At 57.0% G+C, this 17,074-nt stretch overlaps 7 protein-coding genes across 7 annotated transcripts; 4 read left to right on the forward strand and 3 right to left on the reverse strand.

Moving 5' to 3' along the window:
• Window positions 1-140: 140 nt before the first annotated feature.
• On the forward strand, window positions 141-1,865 carry EX895_001713 (uncharacterized protein; the record flags this gene model as incomplete). The annotated part of the gene is made up of 1 exon (XM_029882312.1): window positions 141-1,865. One exon carries the CDS (start codon window positions 141-143, stop codon window positions 1,863-1,865), a length of 1,725 nt encoding a protein of 574 aa, XP_029741167.1.
• Window positions 1,866-2,196: 331 nt separating this feature from the next.
• On the forward strand, window positions 2,197-3,018 carry EX895_001714 (uncharacterized protein; the record flags this gene model as incomplete). The annotated part of the gene is made up of 1 exon (XM_029882313.1): window positions 2,197-3,018. The coding sequence occupies one exon, from the start codon at window positions 2,197-2,199 to the stop codon at window positions 3,016-3,018; it is 822 nt and encodes a 273-aa protein (XP_029741168.1).
• Window positions 3,019-3,182: 164 nt separating this feature from the next.
• On the reverse strand, window positions 3,183-7,172 carry EX895_001715 (uncharacterized protein; the record flags this gene model as incomplete). The annotated part of the gene is made up of 1 exon (XM_029882314.1): window positions 3,183-7,172. One exon carries the CDS (start codon window positions 7,170-7,172, stop codon window positions 3,183-3,185), a length of 3,990 nt encoding a protein of 1,329 aa, XP_029741169.1.
• Window positions 7,173-8,354: 1,182 nt separating this feature from the next.
• On the reverse strand, window positions 8,355-9,083 carry EX895_001716 (uncharacterized protein; the record flags this gene model as incomplete). The annotated part of the gene is made up of 4 exons (XM_029882315.1): window positions 8,355-8,556; window positions 8,637-8,786; window positions 8,892-8,904; window positions 9,071-9,083. 4 exons carry the CDS (start codon window positions 9,081-9,083, stop codon window positions 8,355-8,357), a joined length of 378 nt encoding a protein of 125 aa, XP_029741170.1.
• Window positions 9,084-9,598: 515 nt separating this feature from the next.
• On the forward strand, window positions 9,599-12,848 carry EX895_001717 (uncharacterized protein; the record flags this gene model as incomplete). The annotated part of the gene is made up of 2 exons (XM_029882316.1): window positions 9,599-10,148; window positions 10,438-12,848. The coding sequence occupies 2 exons, from the start codon at window positions 9,599-9,601 to the stop codon at window positions 12,846-12,848; spliced, it is 2,961 nt and encodes a 986-aa protein (XP_029741171.1).
• Window positions 12,849-13,284: 436 nt separating this feature from the next.
• On the forward strand, window positions 13,285-14,949 carry EX895_001718 (uncharacterized protein; the record flags this gene model as incomplete). The annotated part of the gene is made up of 1 exon (XM_029882317.1): window positions 13,285-14,949. One exon carries the CDS (start codon window positions 13,285-13,287, stop codon window positions 14,947-14,949), a length of 1,665 nt encoding a protein of 554 aa, XP_029741172.1.
• A 94-nt stretch (window positions 14,950-15,043) lies between these two features.
• Window positions 15,044-16,948, reverse strand: EX895_001719 (uncharacterized protein; the record flags this gene model as incomplete). The annotated part of the gene is made up of 1 exon (XM_029882318.1): window positions 15,044-16,948. The coding sequence occupies one exon, from the start codon at window positions 16,946-16,948 to the stop codon at window positions 15,044-15,046; it is 1,905 nt and encodes a 634-aa protein (XP_029741173.1).
• Window positions 16,949-17,074: the final 126 nt, after the last annotated feature.

The raw sequence follows: 17,074 nt of genomic DNA on the forward strand, positions 1-17,074 counted from the left end.
TCGGCTTTTCCGCAGGGTGGCCAAAAAAGCTTCTTCTTTGCTCCTAGCTCTGACCATCGCCCATCGTCCAGCGTCTGTCTTCCTTTCGTTCATCACCACTTTCCCTTGCATTCCTTCCATTGAAGAGCTGACCTTTCGTCATGCTAGGCGCTACACCAAGAGCAAGCACCACCGGGCGTACGCTCCCCAGGTTGCTGCGACCCGTCGCTGAGGCATCGACACTTCGACCCGTGAAGGCGGCTCTGCCGCGATCTTTTGGAGCCTCCGCTTCCACTAGTTCGGCCTACTCAACCCGTCGTGCTTCGTACGCCATCTGTGCTCCACGCTCGTCGTCGCGACGACAGCAACAAGTGTTGCCGCGCCGCGGTCTCGCCACAGTCGCCCGTTCCGACGCCTTTGCCAACATCACGTCGGCCGATGTCGAGGCGTTCGCCAAGATCCTCACCTCGCCTTCGCAAATCTTGACTACCATCGCACCCAAATCTGGATCCTCGACCTCGTACCAGGTGGTCGACCCGAGCGAGCTCGACACGTTCAACAATGACTGGATGAACAAGTATCACGGCAAGTCGCAGCTCGTGCTCAAGCCCAAGACCACCAAGGAGGTTTCGGAGATCATGAAGTACTGCCACGCCAAGAACATCGCAGTGGTGCCGCAGGGAGGCAACACAGGGCTTGTGGGCGGCGGCGTGCCCGTCTTTGACGAGGTTGTTGTTCAGCTTGGCGGTCTCAACCAGATCCGTTCGTTCGACGAGGTCGCCGGCACGCTTGTCTGCGATGCAGGCTGCATCCTCGAGGCTCTCGACAACTCCATCGCTGAAAAGGGATACATGATGCCGCTGGATTTGGGAGCCAAGGGATCGTGCCACATTGGAGGTAATGTGGCGACCAACGCCGGCGGACTTCGATTCCTGCGCTACGGCAGCTTGCACGGCAACGTCCTTGGTCTCGAAGTGGTGCTTCCCGATGGAACCATCATGGACAATCTTTCCACGCTGCGCAAGGACAACACGGGATTCGATCTCAAGCAGCTCTTTATCGGCTCCGAGGGCACCATCGGTCTCATTACTGGTGTCTCGATCGTCACTCCGCGTCGACCTTCTGCTGTGAACGTAGCTGTCTTTGCCCTCGACTCGTACGAGGCGGTGCAGACGGTGTTCGGCCAAGTCAAGAAGCACTGCGGCGAGATCCTTTCGGCCTTTGAATTCTTTGATCAGACCTCCTTTGATGTGGTTCAGAAGCACGCCACCGCGCACGTGCGTGATCCGTTCGAGGCGCGCCACCCTTTCTACGTTCTCATCGAGACGAGCGGCTCGAACAAGGACCACGACGACGAAAAGCTCCAGGTGCTTCTTGAGCATCTCATGGAGGAGGGGATGATTCAAGACGGTGTGCTCGCCCAGGACGAAACCCAGCTTCAGGGCCTGTGGGCGCTGCGCGAGAGCATCCCCGAGGCCGCTGGCAAGATGGGCAAGGTGTTCAAGTATGATCTCTCGATGCCCATCGACAAGATGTACAAGCTGGTACTTGACATGCGTCAGCGATTCGACGAGCACGGTGTGCACGGCGAGGATAAGGACGTCGGCGCCGTGTGCGGATACGGCCACATTGGCGATGGCAATCTGCACATCAACATAGTGGCCAAGTCGTACGACGAAAAGATCGAAAAGATCATCGAGCCGTACATCTACGAATGGACTTCCGAGGTCAAAGGCTCGGTGAGCGCCGAGCATGGACTTGGCCTGATGAAGGCCACCAAGATTGGATACTCCAAGACGCCAGAGAGTGTTGAGTACATGAAAAAGATCAAGGATCTGTTCGATCCAAAGGGCATCCTGAATCCGTACAAGTATATCCAGGTTTGAACCAGCTCTGCATTGGAATATACATCATACATCCGTTTCTTTGATAAAGGCTGTATCGGGTCGGCGTGTATTACTTACTATTCGGGAGTGAGGAGAAGCGGGATGACAAGAGCCTGCAAGGCTGGCCGGTACAAGATGAGAAAGGGCAAATTCGGAAGTCGGGCAGAAACGAGCCGCCTTTTTCCGTGAGTACTCCACACGGGTTGCCTTTTCGACTGAGCAGCACAGGAAGATTACGAGAATCAAAGCAGCGAGCACCGATTCTTTCATTCATTCTTCCTCCCTCTAGCATCGCCTTCCAATTCCCTCACAGAACGATCAAGCGCACACGATGTCGACGTGGGTCTCACCTTCTTTGTCGAGGTTCAACCGCGGCACGCCCTCCACCACGTCTTCCCACGACGATATCTCTTCGGCGGGACCTTCGGCCTTTGCCCCGCAGTACGAGGCCGTTCAGCTCGGTTCTTCGTCCGTACTCAAACCACTCACTCCACCGAATGTGTCCAACTTGACGCCTGCGACTTGTCTTGCGATTGGCGAGTTCAAAGAGCTTTTGCGGCAGTATCGCCAGCTGGATGACGGTATTACCACACGCCTCAATCGGAGTTTCGCGCGTTCTCGCGCCCTGGGGCAGTCGACGTCCCCCTCGCTACTCTCCTCATCCGGGATGACGTCGGCAAGCTCTGCGGATTTGGGGACAAGTACCTACGCTACGCCTGCGCCGGGTGCGTGTGCGGCGTTCTGGCGTCAACTTGTCGATGTCTGGATTGGACGCGAAGAGGCCGTCCGCTTCTGCATCAAGGTTGTCGATCAGCACTCCAACCCCCCACCACCACCCACGTCCTCAGCACCACCTTCATCCGCAGATCAGCTCCTAGATGCAGACTACCACCCTTCCTCGCCAAGTCCGAAACGCGAACAGCGCTGGAGCAGAGCAGAGAACAGTGCGGAGACGCTGGCCAGGCAGCTGCACAACGAGCTCAAGGTCGAAAGCATCATCCGGGCGAGGAGTCTAGACGCTTTCAAATCGAGGTGCAAGTTCTTCACCCCGTCTCCACCGGCAGGCCCAGAGGGCGATAGGGAGAGGGCCATGTGGTTGGGTCAGCCGACGCCCGCTGCTCAGGCAAGTGCGCAGGGTGCTATTCGGCCCTGACCATGCTCTCGCCGCAGACGCGCTTTTGTAAAACTATTCTCTGGCATCAGCTCTGATACACACCGCACACATCTCTCCCACTCTGTCAAAAGAAAAAAACATCGCTGCGATTTGCCAGAAACATCAGTGACAACAGCAGCAAGCCGCTACATCGAGATGGGCGATCAAAGTGAGACAACACCCTGCTGCATTGTCAGTCCGTCCTTGCGACACGTTGGACACCCCCTCTTGCCGACCAACGTCGACCTGAGTCTCGCCTCGTACTTGAGCCGCGCCTGGAACTGGGCCACCGCATCCTGGGCACGCTGCAAGGGCCCGTAGCTGGACAGCTCCATTACTGATGCCTGCACCATCTGCTTTGCTTCCCCAACCACTGCACTGTGTTCCGTTCCACCTTCTCCTCCATCCAGGTTCGCATTCGCGTGATGCTGATGCACGGCGTTCCAGCGCTGGCGGATGCTCGGCGTGCTTGCAAATGCCTGCGTCGTGGTGCATTTGATGTCCGTCGATACCGCTGCTGTCGCTGTGGCCGCAGGAACATTTGCAGGCGGCAAGAGACACGTAAGGTGATGCACGTGTCCGCACAGGTACACGACGACTTTCGGCTGTCGCGCTGCGGTATACGTATCACCTGCACCTGGCACTGCCTTGGCGGCGAACAGTGCAGCATCGCAACTAGCACACACTGACTCCGCGTCAATGTAGCTCGCGTACAGCTGTGACCTCTGCAGCTCGTCGGACAGCACCTTCGTATCATGGCTCAGGATCGCCTCGCAGCCCTCTAGCAGGCTGATCTGCAGCGTGAAATCCGACAGAATTTTGATGAGCGCCGTTTTGAGCCCTGGAATCTCCAAACCGTTCTTGATGCGGCGGATCAATCTGATAGGATCGATCTCAGCACCCACGTTCTCGAGCAGTCCGCGGATGAAGGCAGGTCTTGACTCGGAGTAGCCCAGCAGATCTTCCCACAGGTCATCGTCGTTCTGCTCCTTGGCAAAGTCGATCGCTCTCTCCACGTCACCCAGCCTCTCAATGATGAGCGAGAGTGCACGTTTGTTGTCTCCGACTCGACCCAGGAGAAAAACCATCTCCGGTACAAAGTCGTGCTCTTCGCAGATGGCATATGCCTTCTCAAAGCTGTAGAACGAGGACATGGCCCGCAGATACGGCATGAGTCGGCCTGCTTCGTACTCTGCGTACAGCTTGACTTGCACGTCGCAGAAGGGCGTCACTTGCTGCGGGTCACGGTCGAACAGCGCGTCCAGATACATGTAGAGGTACCGTGGGTGCGATTCCAGCTGTGCGATCACCCGGCCGATGGGAATCGAGTACGTGTGGTCGACAAGGAGATCGATGGCTGCTCCGTGTTTCGAACCCTGTTGCGTTCGCCGCGATTTGAGATCCTCTTCGAATTCGATCAACAGCAAAGCCTGGTCTTGCACGGCGGTAAACAGATTATTGTCGCGGATGAGATCGAATACGTTGGCACGGCGCAAGCGCAAGTAGTACTGCAGCGCTTTGCCTGGCTGTCGATTTCGGATGTAGAGCTCGGCCAGACATTCCATGAGCAGCTTTTCCGTCCCCGCTTCCTTTTTACCTTCGCCCGACTTAAGTCGATCCTCAATCGCAAGAACGACGGCAGGCGTTGAGTAGATCTCGGGAGGCCACTCGGTGATCGTCTGAAGAAGCTTGTGCAGATCGTGTTGCAAGAAATGCGCGAGGATCATATCGTAGATCATCTCGCTAAGCGTTGGGTCCGATGTCGGAATGAAAGGAATCGCGAGGCCAAGCTTGCCCTTCTCCACAAAGAGGAAGATCCAGTCTTCCCACGCTGACACGTTTCGTCCCAAGATCTTGCTGGCCACGCGTGCTGCTTCAGAGTACCGATCTTCTTCCACGAGCCAGTTGAGGTACTTTTTGCCGATCTCTTCCGCATCGAATCCATTCTGCAATGCGGCTGTGCGGCCCATACCCTCGATCTTGACCAGCGCCTCTTGGAACCGTTGGCGCTCCAACAGCCACTCGACGTGATCCTTCTCGTCTCGCGGCTTCGACACGACTATGTCCTTGGGACTGACGACGTAGAACTGAGAGGCCTCGGTTGACTCCTGCCGAACCTTGCGACCCGCGAGCAGTGCTGCCGAGTACGCGTGCGCCTCGATCGAAGGTACGAGCAAATAATCGTTGCACTGGAACCGTGAGTAGTCGTTGAGACTGAGGACGTCGGAGCTCAGCTCTTCGCCGGCACGACTGATGATCCTCAGCTCTGGCCGCAACGCCGCCCGACGTTTGAACGCACGATGGACAGAGCCGTTCTCTTGATACCGATCATCGTCATCTTCGTCCGACTCTTCGGGCTCTTCGGTGACATATGCAAGCACGAGATAGTCCAGGCCGTACGGTGCGATCCCGGAGATCATGCAGTCGAGCTGGAAGATGGCAGTGATCTCGAGGTAGTACTGCGGCTGAGATGCGCCGGCACCAGGAACGCCAACCTTGCTGAGCGCCGAAGCTGCGTTGGGTGCCGAGTTGGAAGCAATGCTAGCGCCCGAAGAGGCTGTTCCACCCGCTGGCTGCTTCTGCATGATCTTGGCAACCTTGATGTGATCCGCCCAGGCGATGAGCAGCGTACGATCGTCTTGCCAGTAGAGCGAACATCGGTTCAGGTCTCCGCGCACGTCCTTGCTTGGCGCACTGATAAAGCTGATGCGCTGCTTTGCTTCGGTGTCGTAGACCCGAACACCTTTGTCGCTCGCCCAGGCAATCATGTTGCCTCTCCATCTCGTCGTCCAGATGGGACCCTCGCCCGAGTGCAGCACCGATTCCTTGTGACCGAACCAGCTCTTCTCTCTATGGGTCAGCGATCCTGCCATTCCGCCACATACAAAGGCCCGAGATGACTTGCGACCAAAGTTGGGTTCGAGAGAAATGCACCTCATGGGCCGCTTGAAGTCGAATACGTACTGCTCCGTCGTGGCCAGAGCCGAGATGGAGACGAGACCGTCCATGGAAGCTGCCGCGACAAAATCGGATGTGTTGTCGATGACAAGGTCAAGAATGGAGGCTGTGTGGAGTCGAAAGCCTTTGACGAGGTTGCCGTCAATGTCGAGGATGTAGATCATGCCGCCGTGGGTGCCGAGCGCCATGAAGCGGGGCGAGAGGGCAAAAGCTGAGGCAGTATCGCGCTTTAGCACATCACTGACGCCGCCCTTCACACGAGAGTACTTGAGGGAAGGCTCATCGTCTTCGTCTTCCTCTTCCGAGCTTTCCTGCCCGTCATGTTCGCTCGTTTCTTCGGAATGGCCGCCCACACCTTCCTCCTCTCCACGACTGAGCTGTGCGTCCTCCTCATCACCTGCTGTTGACAACTCAGCCTCTGCCTGCCAATCGTGCTTCTGCCGCGATGTTTGCTGGTTGGCAGCGGTATCGTCTGCATCATCAGATATGGACTGTCTTCTGACGGCTTCGTCATCGCTTTGATGACCTTCAGGCATCTCGCCTTCGAGCAACACCGTCATTCTCTTTTTGGTCGCAGCATCCAAATGCGAATCCCTGTTCGATTCGCCTCTCGACAGCGAAGGTCTCTTGCGCCTTGGCACAGGAGAGGTTGGCAGAGAGTCCAAGGAGCTCGTGCTTTCTCTGCCCGCCGACGAGGTGCTCTCTGTCCGCTTGAGGGAGTCGGGCCTGCGTCTACTAGACCGCTTTCTTGGCGAAGTCGGTCCTGATGACGCAGCTGCTGCCAGGATCTCTGCGGCCAATGACAGCCCTTCACCTTCAGCGCTGGAACTATCACCTTCCTGCTTTCCTTCCTGCTGCTCAGCGTCGCCTTCCGCTTGCTCGGGTGGGGCGTAGTCCATCTCGAGTTTACCAGCCTCTTCATCGTCGTCATCGGGCATGGTCACCGGCGGTGACTGTTCATCCGGGGCAAGGCCGTCAAGGTGCTCGTCGCTGCCTTCATCGCCTCCGTCAGCCTTTGGAACTACTTGAGCGTGGCTGTCTGCCGAGGCGTATGCTTGCTGTGACGTCGATGTTCGCAGACCGGGTCTCTCGCGACGACCGAACCCACGCGTCGCAAAGGTGGGAAAATGAAGATCAGCTGCCTGACGTTGGCGGATCTCGTCCGCGAGCTTTACAGTTTCCTCGGGAGAGGACATGGCGAGCAAAAAGATGTAGGGGTCTCTCGGGCCTCCTGCTGCCGGCAAGTGACTCCCGTTGAATGCTATGTTACGCGCTCGTCATGCCAAGTAAGCGTTTGTCGTGAGGGTGCGGCCGGAAGAGAAGGAGAGATGGTGAAGAAGTTCAGGCTTTGCGCAATCGGTAGGCCTCTCACTTCCATATGTTATGTCGATGGTAGCAAGTAACGAGGCGGATGGTGCAGAGGACAGCCGTGATGTGATGTGTTGGTACAAAAGAGCAAAGTTCCGGCACGAGTGGAGGGAGTCGGCGATCCGTGCATCCAACAGTATCTAAAAGAAAATAACAAAATGGTTAAGCAATATGAGTACAATAACAAGGCAGCATGTCATCCAAGGCAAGATGGCCGAGTGGTCTAAGGCGTAGCATTAAGGATGCGACCCTGCATTAAGGAAGGATATTCTGTATAACCAGAAAGCACCTGCTATCTTCGGGCGTGGGTTCGAATCCCACTCTTGTCACCATTCTTTTTTTTGCTGCTCGCTCCTTCTGTACTTCTAGTCGCTGAGGATGCTGATGCTAGAGCCATTCTGAACGAAGGAGAACAGGGGTCGGAGGATGTCTAGAGGCCGCGCTGAAACACTGTGTTTGAAGCGGCAGTGTTTGCAGCGAGCGAGCGAGCCCGATATTGAGGTTTGCTTTTGAGAGCTATTGCTTTTGTGAGCTTCGGCTTTTGTGAGCTTTGCCTTCGGATTTCTAATGCGCGCGCTTCTACGGTCAGGGCCATGTTGACTTGATGGGATCGGCAAAAAGCCGTAGCTGGTACGGTGGCCATATCGTGGCCTGCTAGATGGGTCTCAAGGTCGGTCCACTAGCGGCGGTGATTTAGTCCCAATCTTCTCCAGGCAATTGCGAAACTCAACTGCGAAACTCGACGCTCTTTGATCTGGCGGTGATAGCGTGCCATTGTGTCACAGTGCCACATCGCTCAGTCAGAGACGGCGAATCAAGGCGACGCCGTCCTAGCTGGAATCCCAATGCGAGACCCTCCCTTTAGACCGCCTCGCGTTGCTTCCTGCCCGCGGACAGGCTCTGCGGCACAGCACAATTTGTCGCGTCAAGACCACGCCGAGACTCCAGGCTGTGAAATATAAGGTCGATTGCTGTCTCTTGTTCGGAAAGGATGACGAGCGTCAAGATATCTAGAGCACGACAAAGTTCGGCGGAGTGTAGCGCTTGGTGTTGTATACGGATTTGCCAGCCTCCCAGCCGGGAACGTCCTTCATGATCTCCTTCTCTCGTGCGACCTGCGCCTCGTTTCGTCGGTAGGCATCGCGGTCTGCTTCAGCAAGCATCACGGGGACGAGGTGGATTCGAGACCATGCGCGCTCCCTCTTGAGCTCTCTGTGGTTATCAAACGAAGCAAGCCACTGATCAGTACTCTGGCTTACACGGAGCTCGGTAGTTGAGATAGTCGTACTCACCGTTGTTCGAGATTGCTAAGGCCAACCTTGTAGAAACCGTATGCGCAGACGGCAATGACACCGCCAAAGATGGTGAGACCCGAAAGGTTCTTTCCGGGCAAGTTGCGCTTGTATCGGATGGGCTGGTAGCCTCCGGAAGGAGGAAGATCCCTACAGGTGATGCATAGAAAACAGTGTACGTGTGAAGGGTCAGCATGCTGATCCGTCGAATGTTTGTGGAGGAGGAAAATCACATGCTGCGACATCGGTACTTACTGTCGGAAGGGGACTGATAATGTGAATGGCACCGTCGTGCGAATCGAGCAAGGTGCCGAGAAGCGGAAGGCGGTGTGAGGAATACAAGGTGTCAGTGGTTCGAATCGGCGGTGTTATGATTCACTGCCGCGGCTGTGTTCCTGCTAGGATTTGGAGCAGGTCATGTCTGCTGTACCTACCTGCACCGCTCATTGTCGTTGTCTGTGAGTGTCGAGTGGGAATGGCGTTGATCGATGTTAGGGAAGATCAGAACGTTGTACCATGGAGCAGTTGCTTTCCACCTTGAAGCGCGTTTCAGAAGGTGCGAATCTCGACCATTTCCACTCGGAACCGAATCGACTTTAAGATCGGGAGATCGACGCTTCCTCCACCAAAGATGAGCGCGGGCACGTTTAATCCAAAAAGTCGCTGGTTTTTTTGATGCTTCAGCGAGATTTTTCTTGCTTGACGAAGACTCCAAGAAATTTTGACGACCCTGAGAAGCAATTTTTGAACGAGACATGTTCAGAAGCCTTTCTTCTTTCCTCCTTGAATAGCGACCACGCCATCAACTTCGACATCATATACCCCTCCGTCTCCTCTCTGGACGTCTGCATCTCCCACTCGCTTGGCACGACTCGTCAGCAACCAGATCTCAGGCAATCTTGCAATCTTCTCCAGACCCACAAAGATCAAGCACTAAGCGAGTAGCGACTCTCTTTGCAATCATGGCCAAGGGCGGCGGCTCGCAGCTGTCTCAGCTCAAGCAAAAGCTTCACAGCTCTGGTGTCACAGATCGTCGTCAGCTCTCCAAAAAATCACGCTCGCGTAAAGGCGGTCAGGACGAAAAGGATGCCGTTGCAGCCCGTCTCAACAAGATCAATGCCATCGTCTCGGGCTTGAATCCATTCGACCAAAAAGTCACAAAGCCAAAACATGAAGTGCTCGGTCGCAAGATCAAGGGCGCTGTCGGCCGTCCTGGCGCTGCGAAGGCAAGTGGTCTGGCACAACGGAGGGAGACGCTGCTCCCAGAATGGCAGGCGCGGAACCGCACAGGCACATTCGTCGACCGTCGGTTCGGCGAGAACGACGCCAACATGACACCAGAGGAAAAGATGCTCGAGCGTTATGCAACCGAAAAGCAGAGGAGAGCAGCGAAGGGCGCAGCATTCAACCTCAACGACGACGACGAGCTGCTCACACATTATGGACAGTCGCTCAGCGGTATGGACGATCTGGCCGACATTCGGCTCCCAGGAGACGACGATGACGAAGAAGGTATGTACGAAACGATACGACAGCGGTGCACTTGCGGTAGAGCAAAGGGGTCCTCGATACTGCACTTGATGATCTGCTACTGGCGACACAAACGATCCGGATTCAACACATAAAAGTACGCTGACAAGCGCCAACCCGTGACGGTCAAAAGATTCTACTGGAGATTTCTGATGCATCAAAAAAGAGCCCCTTGCTGCTCGCTGTCGTCGATCGCTGCTTCAAGCTATACTTGCAAGCAAGCGGGACTAAGACTGACATTCTTCTTTCATCTTGTTGGATGTTCAAATAGACCCTGGCCGACTTACAGCTCAAGGCCACTTTGGCGGCTTCGGTGACAACGAAGATGGTGACAAGTCCAAGGCCGACGTTATGCGTGAAGTCATCGCAAAGTCCAAATTCCACAAGCTCGAACGTCAAAAGGTGAAGGATGCCGACGACGAACTTCGAGAACAGCTCGACGACGAACTCGCCGACATCCGCGGCTTGCTCTTTGAACAGCCTGCTGTCCCGACGCCAGCATTCGCTGTCGACGCAAAAGCAAAAGCCAAGGTCTCTGTCTTCCCCGGTCCCGCCACTGGTGCTAATGCTACTGCAGTCGCAGGTGCCAGCACAAGCGCTTCCGAGGATCAAGACAAGCATGCCAGTTCTTACGATACCTTTGTTCGCGAACTGGCCTTCGAACGCAGAGCCAAGCCTCAGGATCGTCTCAAGAGCGAAGAAGAACTTGCTGCCGAGGAGGCAAAGCGACTAATGAAGGCAGAGAAAGCACGCTTGAAGCGAATGCGAGGCGACAGCGACGACGAGGCCGATCAAGACGATGAGGACGATGGCAGCCGTCGAAAGCGAAAGAAGGGCGCCAGCTCTAGCTCAAGTGCCAAACGTGCAGCTCAGGCCGACGACCTCGACGATGATTTCGAGCTGGACGGTATGACTGCCGGCGAGGTGTACGGTCTCGGTGCTGGCCTCGCAGAAAACGGTGCTGACGACGACGACGAAGAGGATGTCGAGGATGAGAATGAGGATGAAGACGATGGCGAAGAGGATAACGCAGAAGATGCTGCGGAAGGTGTGGAGATTGAAAACGACGATGAGGACGAAGAGGATGATGACGACGACGACGACGATTTTGCTGATCTTGCCGATGCGGACGAAGCCATTCAAATCGGCGAGGATGAAGAGTCGGAGCAAGAGGGCGATCATGAAGCTCTCACCGGCTCCTCTGCCAAGACTGGTAAGCCCGGGTCCTCTGGAAAGGCAAAGCCCTCTCCAGTCACGGAGAGCAAGCTCCCATTCACTTTCCAGTGTCCCGCAACACATGACGAGCTGCTCTCACTCCTGGAGGGCCACCAGATCGATCCCAAGCATATCCCCACCGTCATCAAGCGCATCCGCACACTCCACCACCCAAGTCTCGCCGAAGACAACAAGTATCATCTCCAGGCGCTCATTGGCGTGCTCATTGACCACGCTCTGCACTGGGCCGGCCAAGCGCACCTGCACCAGTCCTCCACCGGCCAAAAGCACAAGCTCGCGTTTGCGATCGTCAACTCGCTCATCCCGCACATCTTCAGCCTGTCGCAAAGCTACCCCGCTGCGTCGGCGGAACACTTTGTGAGCAAGCTTGCGCTCATGCAGCGCAACCTCTCGCGAGGTCTTGCCAAAGGTCCCACCGAGGCAGACGCAAGGACATGGCCGGGTCTACCTGAACTGACACTGCTCAGACTGGTTGGCACTGTATGGCCTACGTCGGACAAGCAGCACAATGTTACGACGCCTCTGGCTCTGCTCATCGCGCAGTACTTGGCACACGCGAGAATTCGCTCGATCAGCGATTTGGCTTCCGGTCTCTTTCTCTGCTCTTTGGTGGTGTCCAACGAGAAAGAGAGCAAGCGACTTTTCCCTGAAGCGCTTAATTTCCTCTTCTCGAGTATCGCCGTTCTTGGATTCCTGGGTGCGGAGAAAAGGCAGCAGCGTCAAGGCTTGACAAAGATACAGGGCGTAGCGGAGGAGTATGGAATTCCGACTCCTGATGTCGATGCGGCGCATACGCAACATCTGCGTCTGTCCCGGGATCAGACGATCGAATCTGCAGAGAATGCGGTCGATCTGCCGAGTTTGATCACAACCAAGTCGAGTGATGCAGATGCAGACGAGCAGCAGCGCACTGCGCTTCTTTCGGTGGCACTTGCGCTTCTGGCCAAGTTCAGTGAGATGTATACGGGTTCCACCTCCTACATCGAGCTGTTCACGCCCTTCTCAGTGCTTCTCTCCTCATCGTCCTCGACGTCGACTTGCAATATCACCGGTTCGCTCGCACGATCGCTGCAACTCGCCTCATCGTCGCGCCGCTACCTGCGCTTGCAAGCCCACCGCGCTATCGCCATCGCCTCGCAGGTGCCCAAATTCGACCAGCAGGGCTACAACCCAGACCGCAAGTCTGCCCTCGACCCAGACGTCGAGCGTGTGCAAATCCAAAAGATGAAGGCCCTCATCAAGAAGGAGCGCAAGGGCGCCATCCGCGAACTGCGCCGCGACAACCAATTCATCGCCCAGGTGCGCAGACAGGATCAGCAGGAGGAGGACCAGTCCTACAAGAAGAAGATGGACAAGATCATGTCGACGTTGCAGGTGGAGCGGAGCGAGCAGAAGCAGATGGAACGGGCCAAGGCCAACATCAAGCGTCGTGCTGGCAAGAAGTAAGACGGGCAGAAGTAGGGCGTTCCCGGGAGTTGTGCTCATGTACTTTACACATATGCACACATTTCCTTCTGCAAGTACGGGTTTTACTTTCATCCGAGGCGGTGTAGACACTTGTGCTGTTTGCGGCTGCCGGTGCTCGTAGCAGGAGTTCCGGTTGAGATGGAGTGAGAGTTGAGTGTTGCAAAAGATCAGATGAAGGCTTTCAGGGTCCAGCCCCGACTTGTTGCCGAGTGTGCGGACTTTTGTTGGTTGGCGGACGCGCTGCCAAGAGTTGAAAGAAAATTGCAGAGCAACCAACGCACGAAGCATCGATCTGTCTTTCCTCCATTCTCGTGTTCATCTCGTTCATTGTCAAGTAGAACCTTTGCCACACGACTCGAACCCGATATCTCCATATCCAAAGGCCTCGCCGTATTCTCAGGTCTTACTCGCCAACATGTCTGGGGGCACAACCACATGGTCTCATTCGAGCTCTGGTACAGGAGCCAACTCCCCCTCAAACTCAGCCGCGCCAACTAAGCCAACCCCAACAGCGCCCTCACTCCAACCTACGACGCGAGGTATTGATCTGGGGGGATGGAGTGTACGAGTGACCAGCGGGCCCATAGGCTCATCGGCGGAGATGGACGCACTCGGCGACATCCTCGGCATCCCACCGCCCGAGATGGCATTCCCGCACAATTCGCTTGTTCTGCAGCACGCCGATTCCGGTTTCAGTCTATGCTTTGACGCGGTGCGCACGCTTCGATCGGTTGAGGGGGTGCAAAACGCCAATCGGCTTCATGGTATTGACTGCCGTGATGCGGCGGCGGCGTCCTCGGGCAGCGGCAAAGCGAGCGGGTTGGGGGCGAAACCGAAGGCGAAGGGCTCTTCGTCGATCAAGGTGGCCTATGCAAAGGAGTGGGGAAAGAGTCGAACAGATTTCGTCGCCCCTCAGCCTGGTACTGCTGCAGTGGGAGATGCGGCGACGAGTGAAGCCGCAGCACCAGGTGGGGCGTCAACTTCGCACTTCGGTAGCAGCACCGCCGATATCACCGCCGCCAAGGACTACGACTGGACCTACTCGACCACCTGGCCCGGCTCGATCGGAGACACCGCCCCGCAGCCTCTGCTACCCAGCCAATCGACGCCCACGATCGCGCCCGGTCTGCGCCCCCTCTCCTCTACTCCACCTCCGTCATCTCCGCAGAAATGGTTCGAGCCAGGCACAGACCCAGCGCACGACCGTATCCCCGTGGAGAGGCTAGGCCCTTCGTCAGGTGAACCGATCTTGTTCTACGACGACGTGGTTCTGTACGAGGACGAGTTGGCGGACAACGGAAGCTCGATTGTGAGTGTCAAGGTGAGGGTGATGCCGAGCGGGTTCTTGGTGCTGCAGCGGTTCTTCCTGCGAGTGGATGACGTGGTGTTTCGTGTCTTCGATACGAGGCTGTACTGTCAGTTCGAGGCGAGTTCCGTTCCCAGATCGATGGGCGCTCGACCGCAGGGTTCCGCTTCGAGCAGTGGTCTACCGACGAGCCTCGCACAGCTCAATCTGGGCGCTCCTCGAATGACAGCTGGCAAACCGAAAGACGTCGACGTTGTCATGTCGCATGCTGGCGAAGACGACGAGGACGAGAATGCCTTCACACCGCGGTTGATTCGCGAGTGTTCCGGCAGCTCAGCATCCTACGCACTGGTGCGCTCCCACCTGCCCGCCTATAAACCGTACGACCTCTCCCCACTCACCGACGTCAACTGGGTCTATTCGACGCTCACCAAGATATCGCGCACCCAGCAGTCAGCGTACCACGCCAAAGTTGCCTCGGGTGCCCAGCTACCCCAGCTGAGCCATCGGGATTCGAATGCCGGGGCGAAGTTTGTTTCGCCGACGGCGAGTGCAATCACCGCCGCGCCCGGAGCGGCGGGGAGGTATGTTCCAACTGGCTTCCCTGGCACGCGGCCGGGCGAGAGGATCGATCTCTCCCCTGCAAGAGCGCCGTTGGGCGCGCAAGGGGGAGCACAGATCCTGGGCCAGCTCGACGATGCTGCGGAAGACGACGTCTCGTGGCCAGGAGACGGCGCCACTGTTCATGTTGCGCTGCTCAAGTCACTCCGCTGATCTACGGCTCAGCATTTAGCTCAGCTTACCATGCTCTCCTCTGTCCATCTTCTGTCAAGTGTTAATTCTTACTGGTTGCAAAGAGTTCCGCATGTCAACGTACATCAATAGGCGGTTCGATGAACGGCACCTGCCCCCACTCGAACACATCCTTTTCAAACAGCGCCAACACCTCTTGTGTGAGATCCGCCTTTTTGGGCACGGAAGCCTTGTACGGATCCTCTTTGAGCGTCGCCTGAGGATTCGCGCCGAACGCGGTAGACCCGAACGCGGAAGATCCGAACGCAGACGCAGTGCTGCCGAATGCTGAGGCATGCTGTGGTTGTTGTGACTGCGAAGCGGGTGTGCTCCCGAATGCCGAGGTAGTGTTCGAAGTGGCAGGCGGTTGGCCGAACGCGCTGCCGGTGGTGACGGAGGAGCCGAAAGCGGAAGTGCTGCCGAACGCGCTCCCCGTCGCCGTTGCTGCCGGTGTGGGAGTGGAAGTGGATCCAAACGCTGAGGTGGACGGTTGGCCGAATGCTGATGTCACCCCAGAAGGCTGGCCGAACGCTGAAGCGGGGGCTGCTGGAGCACCGAACGCAGACCCAGAGCCAAACGCCGACGCACCTGCTGCTGGTGGTTTGGCCCCAAATGCTGACCCCGCGGTATTCCCGCCGCCAAACGCAGACGCCTGTCCGAACGCTGATGCTCCTCCCCCACCTCCTTGGCCCCCTGCCGTGGTCGCTGTTGGTGTACCCTGTTGCAGCAGCTGAAGCTGCTTCTTCCTCTCCACCCTGTTCCTCTCCGCCATCCTCACCGCGTTCGCACCCTGCTGCCCTGCCACCGCCCTGTACTCTGCGTCAGCGTCCCCAAACAATTTCTGTTCGTGCTGCGCATACTGCGCCTCGGCGCCACTCGCCCTCGCCTGATACGCCATCACCCTCAACTCGTCCGGACTGACATCCTTGCCACTGACCAAATTCGGCTCTCCGCGCGCAGGCCCGTATGCAGTCAACTTCCACAGCGGCCGTCCATGTGGGCCGAGATCCTCGGCGATCGATGCGGCCGTGAGCGAGACTTCGGGGAGATTCGAGTCCCCGTATGTGTTTGTTTTCGATGTGAATGGGATACTGGGGTTGAGAGATGCTAGGTTTGACGGTATTGAAGTGGTAGAAGTGGAGGTAGCGGGGGCGGTAGCAGCGGCACCGAAGGCGGACGGACGAGCTTGTGTGCCGAACGCGGATTGAGTGCCGAACGCGGCAGAGGTGGATGTGGAGCCAAAGGCAGATGGTGTGGTGTTGCTGCTGCTACCAAATGCCGAGCCATTCTGTGCCGAGCCAAACGTAGAGGGTGTCGAAGTTGCTCCGAACGCTGATGGAGTCGATGTAGCTCCGAACGCTGATGGCGTTGAGGTGACACCGAATGCAGAGGGAGCGGCGGTACTGGCTCCGAACGCAGACGGCGCTGTGCTAGATCCGAATGCAGAAGCAGGCATCGACGTCGATCCGAAGGCTGATGCAGGCGCAGCGGAGCCAAAGGCGGAAGCAGGCTTGTTGACACCACCAAACGCCGACGCCGGTGTGGAAGTTGATCCAAAAGCACTGGTACCTCCCGCACTCCCTCCGAACGCTGAACCCCCTGCCGTATTACCTCCACCGAAAGCTGAGCCAGTGGTCTGCTGACCACCAAATGCGCTTGGTCTTCCTCCAACTCCGCCTCCTCCGAAAGCGTTCGGTGCTGTGGCGCCAAACGCACTCGCCCCCGCTGGTTTGCCGAACGCACTTGCAGCTGCATTATTGGTGCCGCTGCCGAATGCTGAAGCGGAGCCAAAGGCGCTAGATTGGCCAAACGGGTTCGGTCCTCCGCCGCCACCGCCACCAAACGCTGAAGGGGGGGCAAATGCGCTCTGACCGAAGCCGCTCCTTCCCGGTCCGCCACTAGCACCACCTTGCGGATGCTCAAATTTGCAGTTGTTGCCGTATGCGCATCTGTTCTGCAGGAAGAACTTGCACACCGTCATCCTGAGCAAGGCCAATATGTCGTGTTCGAGCCTCGTCGAGCTCACCGAGTGGCGGAGAGTGGTGGGAGGCCTTTGCGGACGATGCAACGCAGTTTCCTGATTTTGGCCGAAAGGAAGAGTGAGAAG

This window comes from Sporisorium graminicola, chromosome SGRAM_12, assembly GCF_005498985.1.
Source record: "Sporisorium graminicola strain CBS 10092 chromosome SGRAM_12, whole genome shotgun sequence".
NCBI classification, from domain to species: Eukaryota; Fungi; Basidiomycota; class Ustilaginomycetes; order Ustilaginales; family Ustilaginaceae; genus Sporisorium; species Sporisorium graminicola.